General features: G+C 30.4%; 1 protein-coding gene across 2 annotated transcripts; it reads right to left on the bottom strand.

Moving 5' to 3' along the window:
* Positions 1-4,416: 4,416 nt before the first annotated feature.
* On the bottom strand, positions 4,417-21,878 carry LOC117177567 (WW domain-containing adapter protein with coiled-coil homolog). Of its 2 annotated transcripts, XM_033368385.1 has the most exons (12): positions 21,611-21,878; positions 21,388-21,421; positions 19,493-19,730; positions 19,092-19,177; positions 15,746-15,826; positions 12,512-12,710; positions 11,935-12,285; positions 8,893-9,116; positions 6,033-6,186; positions 5,714-5,940; positions 5,489-5,616; positions 4,417-5,413 (listed from the first exon to the last, which is right to left on the bottom strand). In XM_033368385.1, the coding sequence occupies exons 1-12, from the start codon at positions 21,652-21,654 to the stop codon at positions 5,335-5,337; spliced, it is 1,845 nt and encodes a 614-aa protein (XP_033224276.1). In that variant the 5' UTR covers positions 21,655-21,878; the 3' UTR covers positions 4,417-5,334. The 2 variants fall into 2 exon arrangements, with proteins under 2 accessions (XP_033224276.1, XP_033224275.1); XM_033368384.1 differs by lacking the exons at positions 21,388-21,421; positions 21,611-21,878 and adding an exon at positions 19,884-19,963.
* Positions 21,879-22,112: the final 234 nt, after the last annotated feature.

A 22,112-nucleotide genomic window follows, 5' to 3' on the forward strand; every position in this document is an offset into this window, starting at 1 on the left:
CCCAGTTATTTTAGGCCAAGAAAGAAAAAAATCGTACGACGCGTTTTTCAGAAAAAAAGATTCTTTTCATGTTTCTTCTATTAAAAATCACATTTTTCTCGAAAACGACAAAAAATATGAATAGGAGTTCATTGTTGAAAATTGTTTCCCTTCCTAAAATCTATCAATTATTTGTCTTGTATAATTCAAGAAATTTTTGCCAAAAATATAGACAAAGTTAACTAAAATATCATTTAGTTTGAAGAATTTAATATATTATTTTTAAAAACATCTTACTTTACATCTTTGACTATGAGAGGAACATGTTCCAAAGGATTATTGAGGTTTTTGAGCTTCAGAGTAAAGAAAAATGGGTTTTTATCTATAAAATTGAAGAAATATCATTTTTAATAATACAATATCTCATTTCCTCTAAATCGAATCAAAATATGAATAGCAATTCATAGTTCAAAATTGTTCCCCTTCGTTTGAAAATTTTTGTTAAAATACACAAGATAATCATTTCGTAAGGGTACATTTCCAAATATTTCAGGAAGGGGAACAATTTTGAACTATGAATTTCTACAATTTTAGAGATAAAACCAATTTTTCTTTACTTTGAAGCTCGGGGACCTTAATAATCTCATGGACCATGTTCTTGTCATAGTCAATGAAGTAAAATAAGACGTTTTTAAAAATATAATGTTATATTTCTTCAAACTGAATTCTATTTTAGTCCATTTTTGTATGTCTATCTCTTATTAAACTTTCTGTTAAAATAAACATTTGGTAAGGGTATATTTTCAAAAGTTTCAGGAAGGGGAACAATTTTGAACTATGAATTGCTATTTAAATTTTGATTTGATTTCGAGAAAATGAGATATTGTATCATTAAAAATGATATTTCTTCAATTTTAGAAACAAATCTCAATTTTCCTTTATTTTGAAAGCCAATTAACTAAAATATGAGACGTTTTTAAAAATAAAATGTTAAATTTCTTCAAACTAAATGCTATTTCAGTTGATTTTTATAAATTTTGTTTATTTTTTTTTTGCCAAAAATTTCTTGTATTATCCAAGATGAACATCTGATTAGGGGAGGAATTTTATAGAATTTAAGACGGGAAACAAGTTTGACCAATGAAATGATTTTCATATGTTGCCTCGTTTTCGAGAAAGATATAATTCTTGATAGCTAAAAATGAAAAAAAATTTCAACAACGCGTGGTACGATTGTTTTCCTTTTTGGTTTAAAATAACTGGAGCGCATCCCCGAAACGTATGCAAAAGAGGAACTGGATGTTTAAGTACTTTTGGGTTAAAGTTAATCGAGGCTAGCCGTGTAGAGTCTATCAAAATTATACCAATTTATATATTTATGAAATCGACGAAAATCCACCCATTGTTAATTGTTACGTATTTATAACGAAGAAGTCCTGCAAGTTTTATGCGGGAATCATTTTCTTTGTCAATTTAAGTTTTTTTTCTGTTCTCTTTTTACTTTTTTGCAAATCGGAAAAAAATCTCAAAAATTAACATATTGTTAAATGGATCCGCTCCCGGCTTAAAATGATTGATTTAACAATAGTTTTTTGCATATTTATTTCCATTATAGGCAAATATTATTTTGGAATTATATTCGATTTTATAAATCATTAAAATTGCGCAATTTTGAGGTGAAGTGTACAGAGAAGTACATCCTTAATCTTTTCGCCGCACAAAAGAAGACTTAACTTTTCTAAATAATTAAAACTGATCAAATCAAAGAATTCAAACTGATCAAACCAAAGTTTAAAAAATCTAATCTACTGAGCTTTAAAGCTTTTTTATTTAGAAAAGTATGTTTTGAAAATCTTAAATATTCTAAAAATGAAAGAAGATTGAAGAGTTCTTGCTCAAAAAATTTGAGTCGAAAACTGTTCTTTTTTGTGATCTGCTCTCGAATGGAATACTTTTGTATGCTTAAGGATTATAAAGTTAAGTTTGTTAAATTAGAGGTGCAAGTTGAATTTCTGACAAAGGCTGCATTAAGAAATATTTTTAGTTGCAATTTAATTCGAAATAATGATTTATGAATCTGTAATTCTTAAGGAAAAAATAGGAAAAATAAGGAAACAGGAAATAAGCAGCTTTGAATGTTAAAGGTGCGAAAAAAAGTAGTCGGATTTACAATAAATTTAAAATTGCAGAGCTTTTTAATAACAGCATTTGTACCTTATTTGGCAACCTTTGCTCTACTTATGTAAAAAAAATATTTTCTTTTTCGTCAAGCATAGAAAAATCGTCTATTCAGTTTTTAGTTTACGAATGATTGTAAAAAAAATATAGACAAAAAATTAATGGTAAAGTGAGACTGCGCTGAGTTTTGTATGGGCTGCTGTCTTCTTACACCGTGAACATTCTCTGACTAGGCTGTGTCGTCCGTTAAGCCTGTCTCTGACAGGTGAGAAGAATTTCCAAATTTATCGATATGCAAGGACTGCTTATCGAATTTGTACTAAATCTTTATGGCCTTAAAAGAAAGCGCATCAAGTGCACGCGAAGTTGAATCATGATCAACTGTTCGAAGAAGCGTATTGGAATTGTTTTGTAGCATTTTGTACTCTCCATTGTAATACGTTTATAATATAGAACACTTAAATGAAAAAGTCACTCAGAAACGAAAAATAAACGCTGATGCTGTAAATTTTCCACTAATAGAGACTTCGGTGCCGAAATTTAAAATAAAATCAAGGCTTTGTTCTTAAATCTAAAGAATTTTAAATGTGCAAAAGGTAATTTTGGTACCGAAGATTTTAGGAGTGAGTTGAGTGAATCGCATAATCAGAGGCCTTATGATCTTAGAGTCGATCGAACCGCATACGATACTGAATTAATACGAATTTTCGCAAAGGAAGTGCATCGATAAAGCACTGTTCATACAAAAGAGAGTTTGTTATGAAATAAATCCAATGACTGATTGTAACTAATTAAAGTAATAATTGGGAGAATGTTCACTGTATGCTTCCGGTGCTGTGGAGGACGCTAAAGCGTCTCCGCGAGGTGTAATGGTACACATAATGTCTAAAAAAACTGACGTTTCTCGACGGGATTGTGATTATTGTAATAATTATTATCATAGTGATGATTTGTTGACTCTGTACATTAATTTTATGTCACCTGTAATCGCAGAGATTGAGCGATGTGATCTATTGTGAACAAGTTTTATTTATTACGAGCGATATTCAAGAGAAGAATTGAAAAAAGAAAGAAATAAAACTTTTTAAATCTTCAAAATCGACTGTCGAGGCATTTAGCGGGATGAAGGTGACAGGAAAAAAAAATCCTCGTCGAGAAACACCATGTTATAGAATATTAGATTATAAATATTATTATAATTATTATTCTCACCATTATCCTCCTCTGTACCGATGTTTTCCGATATTAGAATGTACGAGACTACTATTTAATGTCGGACGTTGATTCTTTTTCGTTAGTAATTTTATCATTTAGTCAGTAAAACCACTGATTTTTAGGGAAAAACAATTACCACTTAGCGTACGGAGGTTTGGACCAAAGAATTTTTCAATCCTTGCACATTGACGTACGACTTGATTTGCAGGTCCTTTTTTCTATTTTTGCTTTCTTTTATATATTGTATTTGTAAGTACGACGTGTACAAATCGAATAATATTAATATAAAAAATTTCGTTAGCGTAATAGAAATTCTTTGGATCATGCCGTAAAAGGAGAGAGAAAGTGAAGAGCGAGAGATATATGAAGAAAAAATGTAAGAAGTTTATTAGATTGCGCTGAAATACCTAGATATTTCTTTCTTTGGTTTTTTCGTGAAATATGTGATTATGTTATGTTACTTCGGATTTCTCTCTTTTCATTTCGCTCTAATTTCTGTAAGTAGAAGACTCACTCCTTGACAGTTCCTCAATCAAATATACGAAGTGTGAGAAGTCGATATTCCTCTTTATTATCTATTATATTCCCCATTCTTCTGATTCTTAGATTTAAGCTTAAAGTATAAAAACCTAGGATGGCTACTAAAATCTAGGAAAAGTATTCAAAGTGAAACTCATTTGAGTTCAAAGTATTTATAATTTAAAAAAAAATCAAGTTCAAACGGCTAACGATGTACAGTTTCAAAGCATTAGCCTTGAATATTAAAGGAATACTCGAACCCTCCATAATTCGACAATCTTCATACAAGAATCACTTAAGATTATCTTTTCTTTGAAACACCTATTAAAATTGAACAATTTTTAGCTTAATGTCAGTTCTATGTAGTTCAAATTCAACACTTACAAACTCGAAGCGTTAAAAATGGTTTTTAAAATACAACTAGTTGTACTTGTAAAATTTAAAAATGAACTTATGAAAAATATCGCCGCATTTTGGGTATCTACATGCGAATAGGCGCCTAAATAATCAAGACCGTTCATTCAATTTAAACATTATATTCGGAAATAAAAGCTCAATAAATACTGAATACAGTGACCAATTAATATTTTTCACTTGCCACAAGGCCTAATACCAGTGCTGTGCGTTCTCAGTTAGAAGTGGCGTAAAAGGAAAATTCGTAGAAAAAAAGGACGCAGGTCAATATTGCAAAAGGCATAAAAAAGGCGTCTTCTATTTCAATTATGAGAAATGCGCTTCAAAAACCTCTTGAAACGTTCGCACGATGGACCCTCTTTTGACGAGATCTGTTATTTACAATATCATTATTTCTCTTCCGTTCTACTCTCTGCATAAGATAAATGTTGACACAAGGTCAAATGGACGAGAGAGAGAGTCGAGAAATGAAATAGAGGCCGATAAGAGCACGCGCGATAACAGCAGTAATGAAGAACTGAATTAAAACTTGTGGCATGACTTTTATTTCGAGATTTACAACAGAACCAATGATCATTCAACTATTTTAAAATGCCACTTTACCATGGGATATGAAACATTGACACGTATATAACAGGTAGTACAAGACGATGTGGACAAGATCAGATATACAATTTGGTACAATTCGAAGTAAATTGTTTCGCTTTTTTCTATTTAAGTGTTTGTTTTTTTTTCTGTGTCGTGAATGAATGTTGTCTTGGGTAGGCTGCACAGTTTCGGAGAGGTGCGCATTCACTAATTAATTAATAATTATTATAAGACTCATTGGCTGTCACGTCGCTTACAGCCCGAGCCCCTCCGGGCAGCCCAGTCATTTTCACTATTTATATCACTTCTATCATTGATATTATAATTTAGGTACAATCTTAATTATTCAATATTAATGAGAATATTAATAAGTATGTTTTTATTATTTTTTTTCATGAATTAATTATAGGTTGTAATAATTATTTTATAAAGTCCCTTACACTAAGAATCATCAGACATGAAGGAATTTTGGGATTTCAGCTCCTCTAGCGTCCGAATTTGCTGACGAAGGAACAATATCCTGTAAAAAAACGTCAAATTTGGTATAGAACTTAAAAACCATATTTAAAGAAGTTAATTGTCAGTCGGTACTCACCTCTGTTCCTGTAACGTAGCTTGAATTTCCGTCAATCTGACTAACGATCGCGCAGTTTTTAATTCTGCGGATACGCGTGTGCATTGTAAACTGCCCATCGTATGTGCTTCTTCGCTAAGCTTTTGCGCCTGAAATCAGGGCCAAACAAAACAAATTTTGTAATTAATCTAAGAAACTATAAACCATTTTTCCTGCAAAAAAGAAGACTAAATTTGAATAAAGTACCTGCTTTTCTAGAATGTCTGCGGGGAAAGCACGCACATGTTGCGTTAAGTCTTCCCGATAATGATTTGCGAGCGAAGGCGTTAGGGACGGCGTAAGAGGTGGTTGTACTCTGGACAGTGCCTGCAAGCCGCCACCGTTGCCTAAACTTCCTAGAGAACCTAATGTGCTTAGCCCTTGCAGGGAACTGAGACCTTGAACACTAGAATTCGTAGGTCCAGGACTCGACACTAAATAAGGTGAATGTTCAAATAGAACAGCATTAATATTTGTGTTAAACAAGTATTTTAAGAAAGATGTTTTTATGAAACTTTTTTCTCACTTTTTCGAACATCGATGCAGTCCTGAGTTTCAGAATGCGTGGGCGTTGGTGGCCCCTCGCTAGTTACATTACCGCTGGTATCCACTTTTAGTGGAGCCATCACATCATTTGCACTGTTGAGCCGATCACGTTCTCGATCTCCGCTTCCGGATTGCTAAATTATTTTTAAAATATTTTTATTTTCAAACATTCGTCTGCCTTTTAATTTTTTAACTAAATACATATTGTGAAACAATCATAAATCAAATGCCAAACTTTCCACTCTTTCTATGGATCTATGATAATTTCCTACAAAATACTATGATTCTCAATTTTAATTATTTTACATAAAACTTGATAATCATTGTAAAAGTAATCAAGAATTTTGTGCTTAGAATAACTGTGCTAATTACTGTGATATCAAGCGTTAGTCACTTTATTTGACTATTACATTTAATATATAATGAAATAACAAAATGTTTGTGTTTAACTTTAAAGTAGGATTTATTGTTTGCTGTGGTAAGTATTACTGTGAATTTTTTTGTTTGCATGGGAAGGTATAAAAAGTAAAACGTCATTTAAGTGGGATTTTTCTAAAAGAATAATCTTATTATCACAAAAAATATAGGAGATAATTTGTAGTTTATACTTTAAAAGTGAAAGACACCTTAAAATAATCTTGTTCTTGTAAAGACTCATCGTTTATCCGATAAAATACGAGGTTTAAAAAACCTCTTTCATATTTACAATCCTAAATATCAATGGAAAATATTATGAAATAACTAATAAAACTTACAGGAAATAAATTTGTTTGCAAAAAACACGATGAAGTTTAAAAAATGCAGTTTTCCACGAAAAAGGGCATTATAAAAATCATTAATAGCATAATTTTTTTCAAATTATTAAAGACTATTATGTTTATAAACATTTTAATAAATAAAAAATTAAATAAAAGTGTACAATTGTGCCGAAGTCACAGGCATAAACTGAAATTTAAGTCGACCACTTCCCCTCGACAGGTAAAAGAATTGAATTGTCAACCAAAGAAGATCAACTTTTAACCTATAATTTCTACGAAAACAGACGAATTTTCAACAAAAAAGATGACCTGAAAAAAATTGCTGAATTTCTAACCCTTAAAGGACACTTGGGGTCTGTAACCCAATGAATTCCCCGATTTTTTACAACTGTTTACGTTTCTCTTCTTGAATAGTTAAATTATCACTGCGGCTTTGTAAATATTTTTTTCATATTTTGTATTATTTCAACATCACTTATGGTTTATTTGTACGGCTAAAAATATCGTTTACTTTCATCCAGGTTGTTAAATTTTCAAGTCAGAAGACGAACTTGAGGTAAACCCGTTGAATTTTCAAAAAAAAAAGTTAACTTTCAAGCAAACAGTTGCATTTTCAATAAAAAAAAAAAAGAATTGTCAACTAAAAAAAATGACAAATATGCAAGATTCACATTTTCATCAATACAAATTATTTTGGACCCCCCCCCCCCCCCCCCCCCCCCCCCCCCCCCACGGAAATTTCGACCAGATATTTAAAATTTAAACCAGAGATGAATATTCAACCAACGAAAAAAATACATTTTTACAAAGCAGTTCACCTCTTACCCGAGTAAATGAATTTTTAACCAAATAATTAAATTTTAAACCGAAGAGATAAATTTTTGTTTAAAATGATGAATCTTTAACAAGAAAATAATTGCTTACAAATTGGTTCCACCTTAAAATAAAAAAGAGGAATAATTTTGAACCAAAAAGTTGCATTTTGACCCCCAAAAAAGATTAAGTTTCTACTAGAATAGATGAATTTTCAATCAAGGAAGTTTTAAGTTGATTTTTGAAGATGAAAATATTTTCAATGAAATTGTTTAAACTTCAAGCCAACTAGACGCATTTTCAACAAAATAGTTGAACTTTCAACCATAAAGGATGAATTTTTATCAAAATTGTTGAATCTTGATGCTCGCAAACATCATTTTGAAAATTCCCTAATTTTTCCTGACCAATTTTTCATTTTCCTTGTCCACTAATATCCAAAGACCAGAATCGTAATCTTGTACAAATTTTAACATAGAATCTTATATAAATAGAATGAAAAAGGTTTTAATAAAAACTTGAAAATGTTGAATTTATTATCCTTGATACTTAAAGTGCCTCTCATAGAAATCCCCTAACTTTTGCAAGATTTTTGTCAAAATCCCTGATTGGTTCTAACCAATAAAAATCTGACCTTTCCCTGACCATAAATTATCTATATAAATTACTTTACTGGATTGGATTAAAATTAATTATAATCCCCTCTGAGCGAATATCAGACATTAAAAACCCATTGTACTTATTTTATTATCAGTTTGTAAATTATTTGATTATTAATTGACCGAGAAAAATGAAAAATTGATTGCGTAAAAAATCCGTGGCTTTAATTTTCCTAATACAAACTGCATAATAATACGCTTGATGCTACGATGAACATCTTAAATTTTGATGAAGTTAAAACGATCGAAGTTATGAGGGAAATACTAACATTTTGGTTGATTCAAATTAAAGTATTCAGTAATCGCATTTAAGAAAAGCCTTATCAGCATTGCGTTTGAAAAACTTCTATGCGAAGTTATCCAAACCTTCTAAGAGTAAACAAAATTCTTGTAATCGAAGATATTAACCAAACTGCAATGCGAATATTAGACATCAAAGAACCTACGGTGCTTATTTGGTCAGTTTGCTAATAATTTATTTACTAATTTACCTGGAAAAATGAAAAAGTTACCAGAAGAAAACTGGAAATTTAATATCATCTGTTGGGTGGGTAGACACTTTGGAAATTATATTGAATTGCAATTTTAATCCAATTGAAATAAAACTCACCTGTCTGGACAACATAATTGCCGTCTGAAGAGTCTGAAGGGCTTTTTGAGGTGTGATGTCAGGCTGCTCCTTATGACCCGTAATTTGTGAAAGAATCCTAGGTAAATTAGCGAGTGACACAGGCGGCCCCGGAGCATTACTGTTTCCATGTTGTTGCGTCGGGGAACCTAATTTTGCCGTTGCCTGTGGTGTTGTTGACGGATGTGATGTTAATCGAGGTAACGCTGAAAAACAAAGGATACGTACAGCTAAAATTTAAAAAGGATCTCAAGATATGCAATAAAACAGTTCGTTAATGCTTTAGTTTTTCCCCAAATAATAGTTTCTAGTGTTAAAATTCTTTCTTGAAAAAAAGATCCTACTCCATCTTCACTCCATTGGGAATCGAACCACAAAACTTCTGATTTCCGGTCAAGTGCTTTTCCAATTAAGCTATTAGAGGAATCAGAATAAGTACTCTTAATTCAAGAACATAACGCTAATTTTTAGCTAGGTGTTAATGGTAATAGTAATAAATTTAGTAATAATTTAGTAATAAATTTAAAAATTTGAAAAAAAAGTTTCTAGTGTTGCTGCAATAAGAAAAATCACTAAAATTCAAAATACTTATATTGAGGATACTATTATCAACCAAGGTTCGCACTTAAATTACGTAACGCATAGGACCTCTCCAAGACTCCCACCTGTAACGAACTGTAAAAAAATGTCCCCCCCCCCTGCCGTACGTAATTTCCGGTTTTTTTTTTTAATTATAATGACATGGTACTTGAAACTAATGAAATTTTTTATATTTAAGATAATACATGCCTTTGCAGAGTGAAAACTTCATTTTCAAAATTCCATGATTTTTCTTTGAACAAATGTTTCATTTTCCCTGACCTTTAATATTCACATACTAGGCTTTTCATTTTCTAATATTGTTAACATATGATCTTTTATAACAAAAATAAGACAATATGTCAGGTACAAAGATAAAACTTCGAAATTTATTTTAAAAAAAAGACTGCTACATAAAATATGACTTTTTAACAAAATGCTTGTACTTTCAACAAAATAATGGTACTTTCAATAAAATAATTGAATGTTCACTCTAACATGATAAATTCTCAACAAAAAGTGTAATAGTTGATGTTTAAACCGAAAGAGATGAAATTTCACTTAAAAAATATTAACTTTAAAAACAAAAAGACGAATTTTCAACAAATAAAGATTTTGCAGTCATGAAAGAACAAAATTTTCACCAAAATGTTAAACTTTCATGTAGAAAGCCGAATTTTCTGTAAAAAAATTAAATTTTCAAGCAAAAATGAAAATTTTTGACAGTCAAATTTATTTTCGGCACAACAGTTAAATTTGCAACCAAAGAGATGTATCTTCATGAAAAAAAAATTCAAAAAGTCTTTCAACCTTTACCCAAGCAGTTAAGTTTTCAAATAGAGATGAAGAGTTTTTAACAATATAGTTAAACATTCCACCAAAGAGATTAATTTTCAACTAAAAATATAAATATTCAACAAAAAATGATGTCTTAACAAAAGTGGTTCAATTGAAATTTAAAATTAAAATAGTTCAATACTCAAGCAAAGAGGATTAATTTTTAATTAGACAGTTGCATTTATATCCACAAAATATGAGATTTCTACTAAAAAGATGCATTTTTATTTCAAAAAGACAAATAAAACAATTTTAACTATCATTAAGCAAACATTTTAGTTTTAGTTTTCAACATGTAAATATGAATTTTAAACAAAGAGTACATTTTCTACTAAATGTTTAAACTTTCAACCAAAAAATATGACTTTTTAAAAAATTGTTGAATTTTCAAACAAAAAGTTGTATTTTAATATACGAAAGATAACAATTCTACTGAAATAGAGAATTTTTTAAGTTAAAAACACAACTTAAAAAAAAAGTATAATTTTCATCCAAAAAAATATTTCAGTTTGACGTTTAAACATAAAAATATGAGTTCCAAATATTAAATAAATTTTCTACGAAGATACTTGAATTTTCAACCCAAAAAGACGAACTTTCAACGAAAAAGGTTGACTTTTTCACAAAAATGTTGAATTTTCAACCAAACGGTTGCATTTTTATCCAAGAAAAATGCAAATTCTGGTAAAATATGTTTTTTTTTTTAATTAAAAAGAAAAACTTACAAAAAAGAATTGAACTTTCACCCTGAGAAGATTTCAGTTCACTTTTAAAAACCAAAATGTGAATTTTTTAAATTGAAAAAGTAAATTTTCTACGAAAATAGTTGAACTTTAAAACAGAAAGGATGACTTTTAAACAAATTTGTTGAATTTTCAAACAAAATAATAAAATTTATAACAGAAAAAATAATCTTCATTAGGAAACAACTTAAAATAAATATAAATACAAGGCAATGAAATTACTAACAAGAATCAGGGTAAATATCATATATCAGGGCTACCGCAAATCTTCATTTTAAAAATTCTCTAATTTTTCCCTTTGTCAAATTTTTAATTTTCCCTGGCCATTAATATTCAAAGACCAAAATCTTAAACTTGCAATATTTTTAACCTACAATTTTTTATAAACGTAAAAAAATAATTTAAAATTAAAATTGAACAATTTCGAAATTATTCTTCTGGACAGCTATTTAAAATTATAGAAATTTCCCGTCTTTTACAAGATTTTTTTCTTATTAAATGCCTGAGTTTTCCCTGATCAATGCAATTCTCTTTATTTTTTTTTAAATATTATGTTGACTAGCTTCGTGTTGAACAAACCAGCGATCTTTGGCGCGTAAAGTTAAATTCATAATTAGTTTTTGTACAGTTGCGATTTATTTATTTTATTTGCAAATTTCAAAAAATTACGTAAATGAAAGTAGAACCCACCCATCTAACAAATCGTAACAATATCTATTGACTCCTCCCTCTCCCTTGAGCTGTTACGTAATTTAAGTACGGTCCCCTACAAGTTTTGCTTCTTGTGTGGCCATTGGTGCAATTGGCCTAGAGAAACCAAGTTGAAATGGGAAGAGAACAATTGGTAGATTTCTTATGAACTTACCAGTAGCTAAAAGTACCGGCCCTTGAGGCATTTGATCGTGAACACTAGACGTTAAAGGTTCTGAGGTGGGCGTGGAATCGCCGGGCGAGATGTCCATGTCCTGCGCCTGTCGTTCCACTCCCACCTCCTCCCTGCAGGTCTCTCGTTCCCTTTCTCGCTCCCTTTCTCGTTCCTTTTCTCTCTCTCGTTCCCGATCTCGCGACGACGAGACGTCGTCTCGACTACTGTTCCCGCCGCTGCTACCACATGAGACCCAATATTCGCGCTTGTCAGCTTGCCGCGAGGATTTGCCATCTCGCGCACCACTGCCACCGCCACTGTTTGAGCGCGAGTTGGAATGTTTATCATGACCTGCAGAAAGTATGTATTTCAGTGGCACACAAAACCAGTCATTTTCTGATACTTTGAATAAGCTGAACGAAGACAAGAGCTTATGATTCTCGAAAAAAAACTTTGAGATCAAACTCACTTCGTAAGTTAGGATTCTTTCCTTTCAGTAGTAAAGAAATTATTTGCTGTAAAATGAAATTTGACCGTGGAAAGAAAAAACGAAATGGGCGTGAAGAAAATTACTTACTTGACCTAGAGGAGTAGTCATTGGATTGGCGCTGGCGACTGTCTGTCCGAACAATCCATTCTCTTGGTTTCTCCCATTGCGAAACCTCCGTTTTGCAGTTGTAATAATACTTCTTTCCTGATGAGCTCATATGCTCCGACCAGTCGCCGAACCTGGCCGTTCGTTCCATCGCTCCTCCTCGTTCATCGCCACGTTTATCCTAAACATAAAAGAGTCATTTCTCATATGTTTTCGTTTAATATACTCTAAACTGTCTGCCTCTGCCATCTGAAGCGGAATTTTGATTGTAAGAGCTCAAATTGTTTTGAGCTTTTGCCAAATGAGAGGAAAACTATAGAAAACCTCTCCCGAGTGCAAACATTTATAAATTGCAGCAAACGCAAAGTATGCTTTCAATTCAATTCATAAACCAATAAAAACTTTGGTCATTGGTTCGCCTTATAGTGGACAGCGATTCTACACCGCGAAGCAAAATAGAAAGATGTATTTGTATGTCGTATTCTTTTAGAGGATTCAGGCTGCGGAATTTTTTTTCGCGGATTTTCAAGTCCTTTTCGATGTTTCAGTTATAATACTTTAAGTAACCTAAACTAATTACCTAATTTATTAATTCAACTAATTAATTAAATAACTAATAGTTGAAATAAATAATTGAAACTGAACTGATTTAACTAATTCAAAAGAGATCAAACGCGTGCTACCATACGGTACCGCCAGCACCGGATGGGTTAATGGAATATACTTTTACAGAATAATAAATACAGTGACTTCACAGGATTTAAAGGTAAACATTAATTAAATAATTATTTCATTAAAAAATCTTAATTATTTATTTACAAAATAACAAAAATAATGTTTTTTGCGATACATTAAAAAAATTATTTTAATTTAAGATCATGTTTTCACAGGTTTCCAAAATATTAATTTTATTTTTGTGTGAATAATGATTAAATGTATAATTATTATGGTTGCATAATTATATCCAGTTCGATTTGTTCGAAGTATAATTATTTACTACATCTTGATTACTTCATGAATTTCAAAACAAGAGTTAAATACGGCTCGCGATGTCATTTAAGTTCACCTTATTGCAATAAATAATTGTTCTATTTTTTAAACTATATAACTCAAACTAAAGAAAAATTGTTCATTTTTTACTAAATTTTAATATGATAGTAAATGGTTGAATTCGCCATTTAACATGTATCATTTGAACTCTGAACAAATTTTTTTCGTAGAATTTAATCAATTTCCTATTTGTGACGTGTGCAAGAAAAATCGCAAATACGGCTATTTTACGTTGTAATATTCACTAAATTCTGCAAAAAATGCGACCACAGTTCAAATGATACATGTAAAACGGCGAATAAAGCCATTAACTTCTTTTCGTGACCGAATTGCAAAATTAAAATGTTTATTTTCTAAACCTGTGAAAAAACGTTCTTATATTAGAAGATTTTTTGAATTCATTACAAAAATCATTATTCTTATTATTTTTTTTTAACTCATTTAATTACTTAATTATTCAATTAATATAAAGATTTTAGAATCAAATGTTTGTTTAATCAATCAGGTTTTTCTTTATTACCTGTCATTAATAATATTATACGATTAGAATAAGGTAAATTAAAAAATAATTAAATGGATCTTCAATTATGTGAAAACATGATCTTTAATTAAAAGACTTTTTAAATATATGACATCAAATCATTATTCTGTTTATTTTTTAATTAAATTCATCATTCAAGTATTTAATCAGTGTAAAGGTTTTCTAATAAAATTATTATTTAATTACGTTTTTCTTTATTATTTATCATTAATAACATTACATGATAACAAACAGAAAAGAATGTATCTACTGTATGAATGACGTTAATATTCACAGTAAAAAATTGAAAATCTCGAGAAATATGTTTATAACGAATGATCTGATATAGAATATACGATATTAAGGTTACACAGGGTGTCCAGCGATTCTTAGGAACGAAATTCAAGATCTTTTCCAGGTCTCCTTTTTTTACATCAAATAATGAAATAACATTTTGTTATAGATGTGAAAAATTAGCCATTTCATTTTTGATTAACCAAACATTTTTAAAGAAAGCAGAACCATAATTAAACAAATTTTTAATCTTTTGCTAACATACGTACGTAGTCTTTGAAATCCAGGAAATCTTTGTGAATTCGTTGAAGTCTCTTGAGATACTTAAAATCGTTCTGAATTAATCTTTATTTGTGAAGCCTTTCGTGTTCGTTTGAAATCGTTTAAAATCTTTGAAATGTTTTGAAATCTGCTGTACATTTTGAAATCTTTGGAATTCTTGTATTTTTTTTTAATTTGTATAAAATATTTGTGAGCTCTTTCTGGAATCTTTTGTATTCATTAAAATGTTTTTAATCTGTATAAAATCTTAGAAATCTGGTTTACCCTAACCTTTCTAAAATTATATGAAAGTATTAAAATCTTTTAAAATGTTCGAATTCTGAAATCTGGTGTACACGTCTTTTTCAAATCTTTGAAATACTTGCAATCTTTATGAAATGTTCGAAATCGTTGAGAAATTTTTGTTCAATCTTTTTATTTGTTTTTAAAATCCATGAAATAATTACATCGACATTTTAAACTAAAATCTTTTATAATTTGTAAGTTCAATATTTAAAAAAAAAGTATACTTTAACATTTTATATCAACTGAGACGAAATTAAAAACGCATAGTATTGTTTACAATATTAAAGTCAATTAATTGCAAACTATAAAATAACTGGCAAGTCTACAAAAAATGCCTAAAAATCTATTTATTTTGTCACGAGTTTTCGAGGTTCAACAAAAAATTCAACGAGAATTCCAGGTTTTAAAGGTCCCTGGACACCTTGATACATTTGAATGACCAAGGAATATATATAATTAAATAAAACTGCTCCGAAAAAATGTAATTAATTTGAAAAAATTGCGAGATTTCAGGACAAAATTACTTGATGTCAAAAACCATTTTTGATTGTTTATTTTTGTTATTATAATTAATTAAATCACGAAATTCTATCTTGAGATGTGTTTTAGTCAACATGGATCATAAAAAATCTGTAAATGAAGTTTATTTCAGGCACTTCGCATGTATTTAACATTACAACTGTATGAAGTTATTCAATATAGGAAGATTTCCCGTGCCTATATAAGCTTTTGTCTACCTTACTTTACAACTATATTAAAAGCAGATAATAACTTAAAGTACTGACCTGACACGAATTGTGTGTCGGCTTCCGCTGTGAAGAAGATTCTCTAGACGAGTTTGAAGATATTTTTATGGGGTGAAGAATCTAACGAAAAAAAAAAAATATATTTTTATGAGTGATTGCCAAAAGTTGACCGCTTAGAGAAGGTTATTTTCTAAAAAAACACACATTTCCCAAACCGCTTAAAATTTTATTTAATTAAGGGTAACTTAAAAAATAGTATGGAAATATGAAAGAAAATAAGAAATTCTGGAATGTATTTGTGACAGACATGAATTTTACACGTTGCTAAGGTTGCGCGCGATAGGAAATGCGATTATGAACAAACAAAAATGTAATTATGCAGAAGTTAAAATAAAAATAAAATATGAAAAAAATTAATATTTTCACGATTTTATTGATTTTGACGTCAACGCTTCAAAACATAGGGCCATCTTGTAGTATGTTAAATTATAAGGATCGTTATCGGACATTTCATAGAAAATATGGCGCAAAAATAGTGAACATTATTAACTGTTATTTGGAATCGGGTTTCATGAATCAATTTTAAACTATACTGAAACCTTCTTGAATAAAAAAATTAACAATTTTAACGCGCATTATAAATATAGGCTTCAGAGTAACTACAAGATTTTAAAAAAGTGGCTTCAGTCGCATAAAATGACCAAAAAAGGCACATGGAATGTCAATAATAAAATTAAACAATAATGTGTGATTGCCAGAAAGTTGCCTACTTTACACAATTACATTTTAATACCAGGTAACCTAAGAAAGTATGTAAATACAAAACTAATAGATCAAGGAATATATTTATGGGAAAAGAACTATTTTCACGATTTTCTTTTCAGCATTTCAAAACATTCTGATTTTCACCATTATCTTCCACTAAATCCTTAAATTCATGCAGTCCTATTTTATGAAGCAAAACAAATCGGCTTCAGTTTTTTAGTGAAAAGGCAATGGAGTCTGATCACCACGATTTCAAGAACGTTTAGAAAAAAAGTTTCTGAAAATCAGTTTGCATATAGAAACGCTGTACTAAGTTTAATGTAATTTTCCTACAATAATAAAAGGATATAAAAATACCAGTGATCTTTGTTGGAAATCTACAAAAAAAAGTTTTAAAGTTAATAACAAATACATAATATTCTTCAATTTACCTTAAATATTTTGAATTACCATCTATTTTTGCGGTAAAATTATCATTATTTTTGACATAAATTTCCTGCACAGATCACTGGTCATTTTATGTCCTACGATTATTGTTAAAGAATGACATGTTTATTGTAAATTTCATATATTTATGGGAAAATTGTTTCACAAATCAGTGTAAATTTACAATAAACGTGTAATTTTTCCACAGAAATCATAGAAAAAAATGTAGATCTTGGAAAGAAATACAATAAAGAATTTTTTACTTGCAAGACAAACATTTCGTCAGGGTAAAAGTTCATAACTTTCCGGAAGGGGGGCAATTTTCAATGAAGAAATAATACTAATATCTTGCGCCGTCATTAAAAACTAAAAAATTGTTTTTCACATTATGAGTAGTTCGAATAATTATCTTCAAGTTTTATATTAAAATAGGAATGCAAAGTGGTCAAAGAAAAATGTGTGGAGCTGACTTTGAAGTGATTTTCAAAATCCTCAACTGTAAAATATGTAACTCTCCTCTTGACTTTTATCTTTTTAACTAAATTTAAGTGATATCTCTGAATTTCATGCATTTAACATGTTACTATTGAGCCATTTTTCATTTTAAATTTGTAGTTTGTATAAACAGCTTTGATATGAATACTTTACCGAGATTGTTTTATAACAAATTTATTATTCAAAGAAAAAGTTTCTTTTTTTACATCAAATAATGAAACATCCGTCTGTTATAGATGTAAAAAACTTGCAATTTCATTATTTATTGGCATTATTGACCAACAAATCCTTGAAATCTTTAAAATCTTTATGATTTCGTTGAAATCTCTGAAGTACTTAAAAGCATTGTGAAATCTTGAAATTTCTGTGAAATATTTGGAATTTTTGTAAAATATTTGAAATCCTTGAAATCTGAAACCCTTGCAATCTTTATGACATTTTTTAAATCTTTAGGACATTTTTGTGAATTATGTTTTATTCGTTCAAATTATTGAATTATTTGAAATAGTATTGAAACCTTTTGAAATATTTTAAAAGGTTTGAAACCGTTTCAAATATTCGAAATTTTTAAAAATATTTAATGTCTGTTGTACTGTACTCTTTTTCAAATCTGTGAAATCCTTCAAATCTTTTGAAAGTTTTAAAAGCTTTGTAAAATTGATGTAGAATATTTGAAATCTGATGCACTCAAAAGCCAGGTGGTGAAACGCTTCAAAAATCCGTTATATCGCAATGGTTCGTTCTAATTATGAAACTAAATTAACATCGAAATTTTCTACTAATCATTTTTATCATTTGAAAGTTGAATATCACAAAAAATTTATATTTTTAACATTCGATATTAGCGGAGTCAAAATTAAAACGTATAGAATAGTTCACAATATTAAAGTCTGTTCATTGCAATCTGTGAGAGAATTGGCAAAGTCTACAAAAATCCCTAGAAACCTCTTTATTTATTCTGTAGCGAGTCAAAGATGAATTATGTTGATAAATAAAAAAATGTCAGTAGTCAGATTTCTTCTAAACGAGATTTTCATAATATACTAAAAGATTTAAATTACTTTTTCGCATTTTAATCAAATAAATTTTTGAAAAGAAAAATTTAATTCAAGGTTCTCGTGAAAAGTTGTAAGAGAATTCCAGGTTTTCAAGGTCAATGGACACCCTGTTATTCTATTTTAAAACTGTAAATAAAGCCTGATCGGGTTGGAAAAAAAACAATAAAATCGCATACTCCGAGGCCTCTGATTAGTTTAAAAATTATTTTTGAGTTTCATCCTTAAATATATATGCAGCATGCGATGACAAAAAAAACTTTTGGGACAGTATTTAAAGTGATTTCAAAAATTCTTAATTCTAAAATATTGAAATATACTCTAGCTTTTTACCTTTATCAACTCATAAGTGATATCTATTCAACTTTTTGATAATCACCACCACACATTTTTTACATACGTGATCTTGACTTGCGAATTTACGAGTTAGTTATTAGAATTTACACAAGCTTGTGATAAAGTAACTTTTAAGGACGAGGACCACTACTTTATTCTCCCATAGTCCTTTATAGAAACTTGAATTCACTATATTTAAATTTAGAATAAAACAAAGAAGTATTGGTTCTTGAACTGCCCAAATTCACAGATGAAAAACAGAAAATGATAAAAGTGCCACTTCTTTTATGAGAAAAAAAAATTCTTACCTCTCCACTGCTCCTATCATGATTGGTCCTGTGTTCTGAATCTCTGCTTTCGCGGCTTCTCTTGTCTTTTGGAGATCGTGCACAATCTACACATACGCAAGCAAGTATTTTACAGCTGAAAACGTTAAGACACAATACTGTTTTTATATTGAAACCGGAGTCATCTTCACTTCAAAAAAGAAAACGTCAAATTATTTCCAGTATAATTAGTCGAAAATTACTTTTACTTCAAGATAAATAAAATGATAAAGAAGCTTTAAAATACAGCATTAACGGAAAAAATATTAGTGTGACTCTTTGTTTTGTTATATAGACCGTGTCTTGTAGCCAGAAATTATGTAAGTATTACAATATTTCTAGATGTTCAGGATAAAATAAACAGGGAAAAATGAATATCTCACCGGAATACTTGTCCCTAGAGGAGGATAACTTGTAGTCTCTATTTTCTCTCTCCTTCTTGTAAAGAGGCTTACTGGCGTAATTACGGGGACTGTCTCGATCTGCCCCCATACCCATTCCCAAACCACCGGCTGGACTATACGAGTTGCCATTCGGGGAATCTCGCATCCGCCCCTCGTAGCGACTATCCGACGTGGTCGACGATGAGTAGCCACCCTTAGAACTGTTATACTTTGCGTTCTGCAAAACAAAATATCATCCAAAAATGTTATTAAATTCAGGAATCAGGTCGAAAGAATTCAAGATTTTAAGTCAATTTTCAACTGTCCGGCTCTTCATTCACCAACTTATTATATGTTTTATTTTAAGAGAATACTTAAAAAATATATTAACCATTTCGCAAAAATAAGAAGCCTGCATATCTTGGCATTCAAAACAAACAAAACTCGTTCAGAGCCTTAATTTCCTGATTTTTATGAAGTCAGCCATCTTTAAAAATCAACAATAGAAATACATTAACAAAAACAATAATATTTTAAACACATAAATAAATCTTTTCTAACACAATGTCACTTTTGAAATTTTAAACTTAATTTTGCTCATAAACAATTTATTTTTATTACACAGTTAACATTTCCTTAAATAACAATTGCAAAATCGGATTGAAAAATTAAACTATAAAAAAGTAATGTTCATGATGAATACAAGTATATCCTACACGTAAAAAACCCAACATATTGATAAAAAATATGAACATTATAAAGATAGAAACGAGTGAAGTAAAATTTTCTGCAAGAACTTTTGACTAGATTCGTTAAGGATGTTCTGAATCTTAAAAATAAATCGACACAATTTTTTTCAAGTGACACGCGACATGGCAAAATTCTAAGTCCTAACAAAGAGAAATATATCAGAGATAAACATTTTTTAAAAGCTAGAATCAAACAAAATCCCATAATTAATGATGCAAAAAGTTTTCATAATGATTTTTAAGAGTTACCCGCAACAATAAAGGGACAACAGAAGTATCTGGGTTATTGATTTTTACCAAAAGTGAGGTTATGTTTATAAAGCTGTAAACCAAAAATTCAACAAATTCGAGGTAAATCGGCTTTAAAAAATTATAAGGACATGAGAAAACTTAAAAGCAGGGCGAAACACTAAATTTCCCGGCAACAAAAACAAGTAAATATACAAATAGAGGCCGTGAAAGATAAAAATTCACATCGACAAAACTTCGACAAACAGTACTCAGATTTTACAACAATATGACAAATTCGATTTTGTTTACAGAATATACTGTAAAAACAATGTCCTTGTAATTGCCAGTAAGGTTTAATTGAAAAATAAAACAGAAAATTCATGAGTTTAGTGTACAAATTAACAACTTAAAATTTTGGGTGTCTTAGAAAACAATACAGCCAGACACGGGGCAACGAGAATAAACTCGAAAATCAACCAAAACCGCATAAAACACATAACACGTTGCAAAAAACGAAAAATAGAAGGTTTCTTTTTTGTTAAGTCAATTGACTCTACAGCAACAAAATTAAGAATTAATGAAGGGGAACTTTAAAAGGGACAAGCATAATTAGGCAATATTGAAATGGGTCTGGATTTTTATGAAAACTTGAAGGTTCCGCGACTTTTTTGAGCTTTTAATGGTAAAAAAACCTGAGCAAAATAAGTTGGAATTAAGAGCAGTAGAGTCTGGGGTGGGGAAGTTTTGCGGGCGAGAAAGATAGTCGATCTTCAAAACTCGGCTGGAAATTTGAACCACGTTTTATGGGGAAGAAAATCGGAAAAGGAAATATGCGTGAATAGGGATTCGTGTTGTGAGACGAAGAAGCCCCCCTCCCGAACCCCGTGATACCCAGAGTATACCTTTGATATTTACCTGATAGGGATGGGCCTGGTGCTTTTCGAAGTACCTGTAATCATAGAGAAGATTGGTGAGTTAAACGTGGAAAATTAAGTGGGCTTTCCTCGATGGACGTTCGCGACGATCCATCGGGGAAAATAAGCCCGAGAATGGCGGTAGTGATAGTTGGTCGGACGGACGGACGTCGTGATCGGTGAGGTTGGTTGTCAGGATCAGTTATTTGACGGAGGAACCCTACCCATCGCTGATCCTCTGTGGTTTCCTCGCATGCATCACCACCATGTGTCTAGGGGAAATTCGCGGCCTCGGAGGTTCCCTTTTCGTTTGGTCAATGTCATAAAAACAACGGCATTTAAAGTCAACTTTCTTTCTAACCGGACGCCATGTCACATCGGTCACATCGCCAAGAAGACAACAGAAGACAAGGAATATAGAGTGTGTTATGACAGATTGACATCGCTCAAGGGTCTTAGAACCCTCCACTGTGATTGTAAATTGCTGAGCAAAATAAGATCTTTCTTACCAACTGTAAGCGCGCGAAAATATATTTTATTTGAAATATATTTTAATATTACGTATCAAACATTGATATAAGAACGTGCAAAAGATATATGTATATCTAAATGTCGAGATATTTAGGGCTTTATAGGCTGTTATTAAAATTCGGGACTAATGAAACATTTTCAAACTAATATATATGCAATATATAACTCATTGATTATAAGTTGGGTCGTTGGCGT

Source organism: Belonocnema kinseyi, chromosome 7 (assembly GCF_010883055.1).
Source record: "Belonocnema kinseyi isolate 2016_QV_RU_SX_M_011 chromosome 7, B_treatae_v1, whole genome shotgun sequence".
In the NCBI taxonomy this organism is placed as follows: Eukaryota; Metazoa; Arthropoda; class Insecta; order Hymenoptera; family Cynipidae; genus Belonocnema; species Belonocnema kinseyi.

What these genes read in the sequence shown, in the direction of transcription:
- LOC117177567 (XM_033368385.1), bottom strand. Translation starts at nt 21,654, where the DNA reads ATGGTGGTGATGCATGCGAGGAAACCACAGAGGATCAGCGATGG. An exon ending in CCACAGAGGATCAGCGATGG is followed by an intron (nt 21,422 to 21,610) that starts GTAGGGTTCCTC and finishes CTATGATTACAG; the next exon opens with GTACTTCGAAAAGCACCAGG. An exon ending in CAGACATTCTAGAAAAGCAG is followed by an intron (nt 5,617 to 5,713) that starts GTACTTTATTCA and finishes CCCTGATTTCAG; the next exon opens with GCGCAAAAGCTTAGCGAAGA.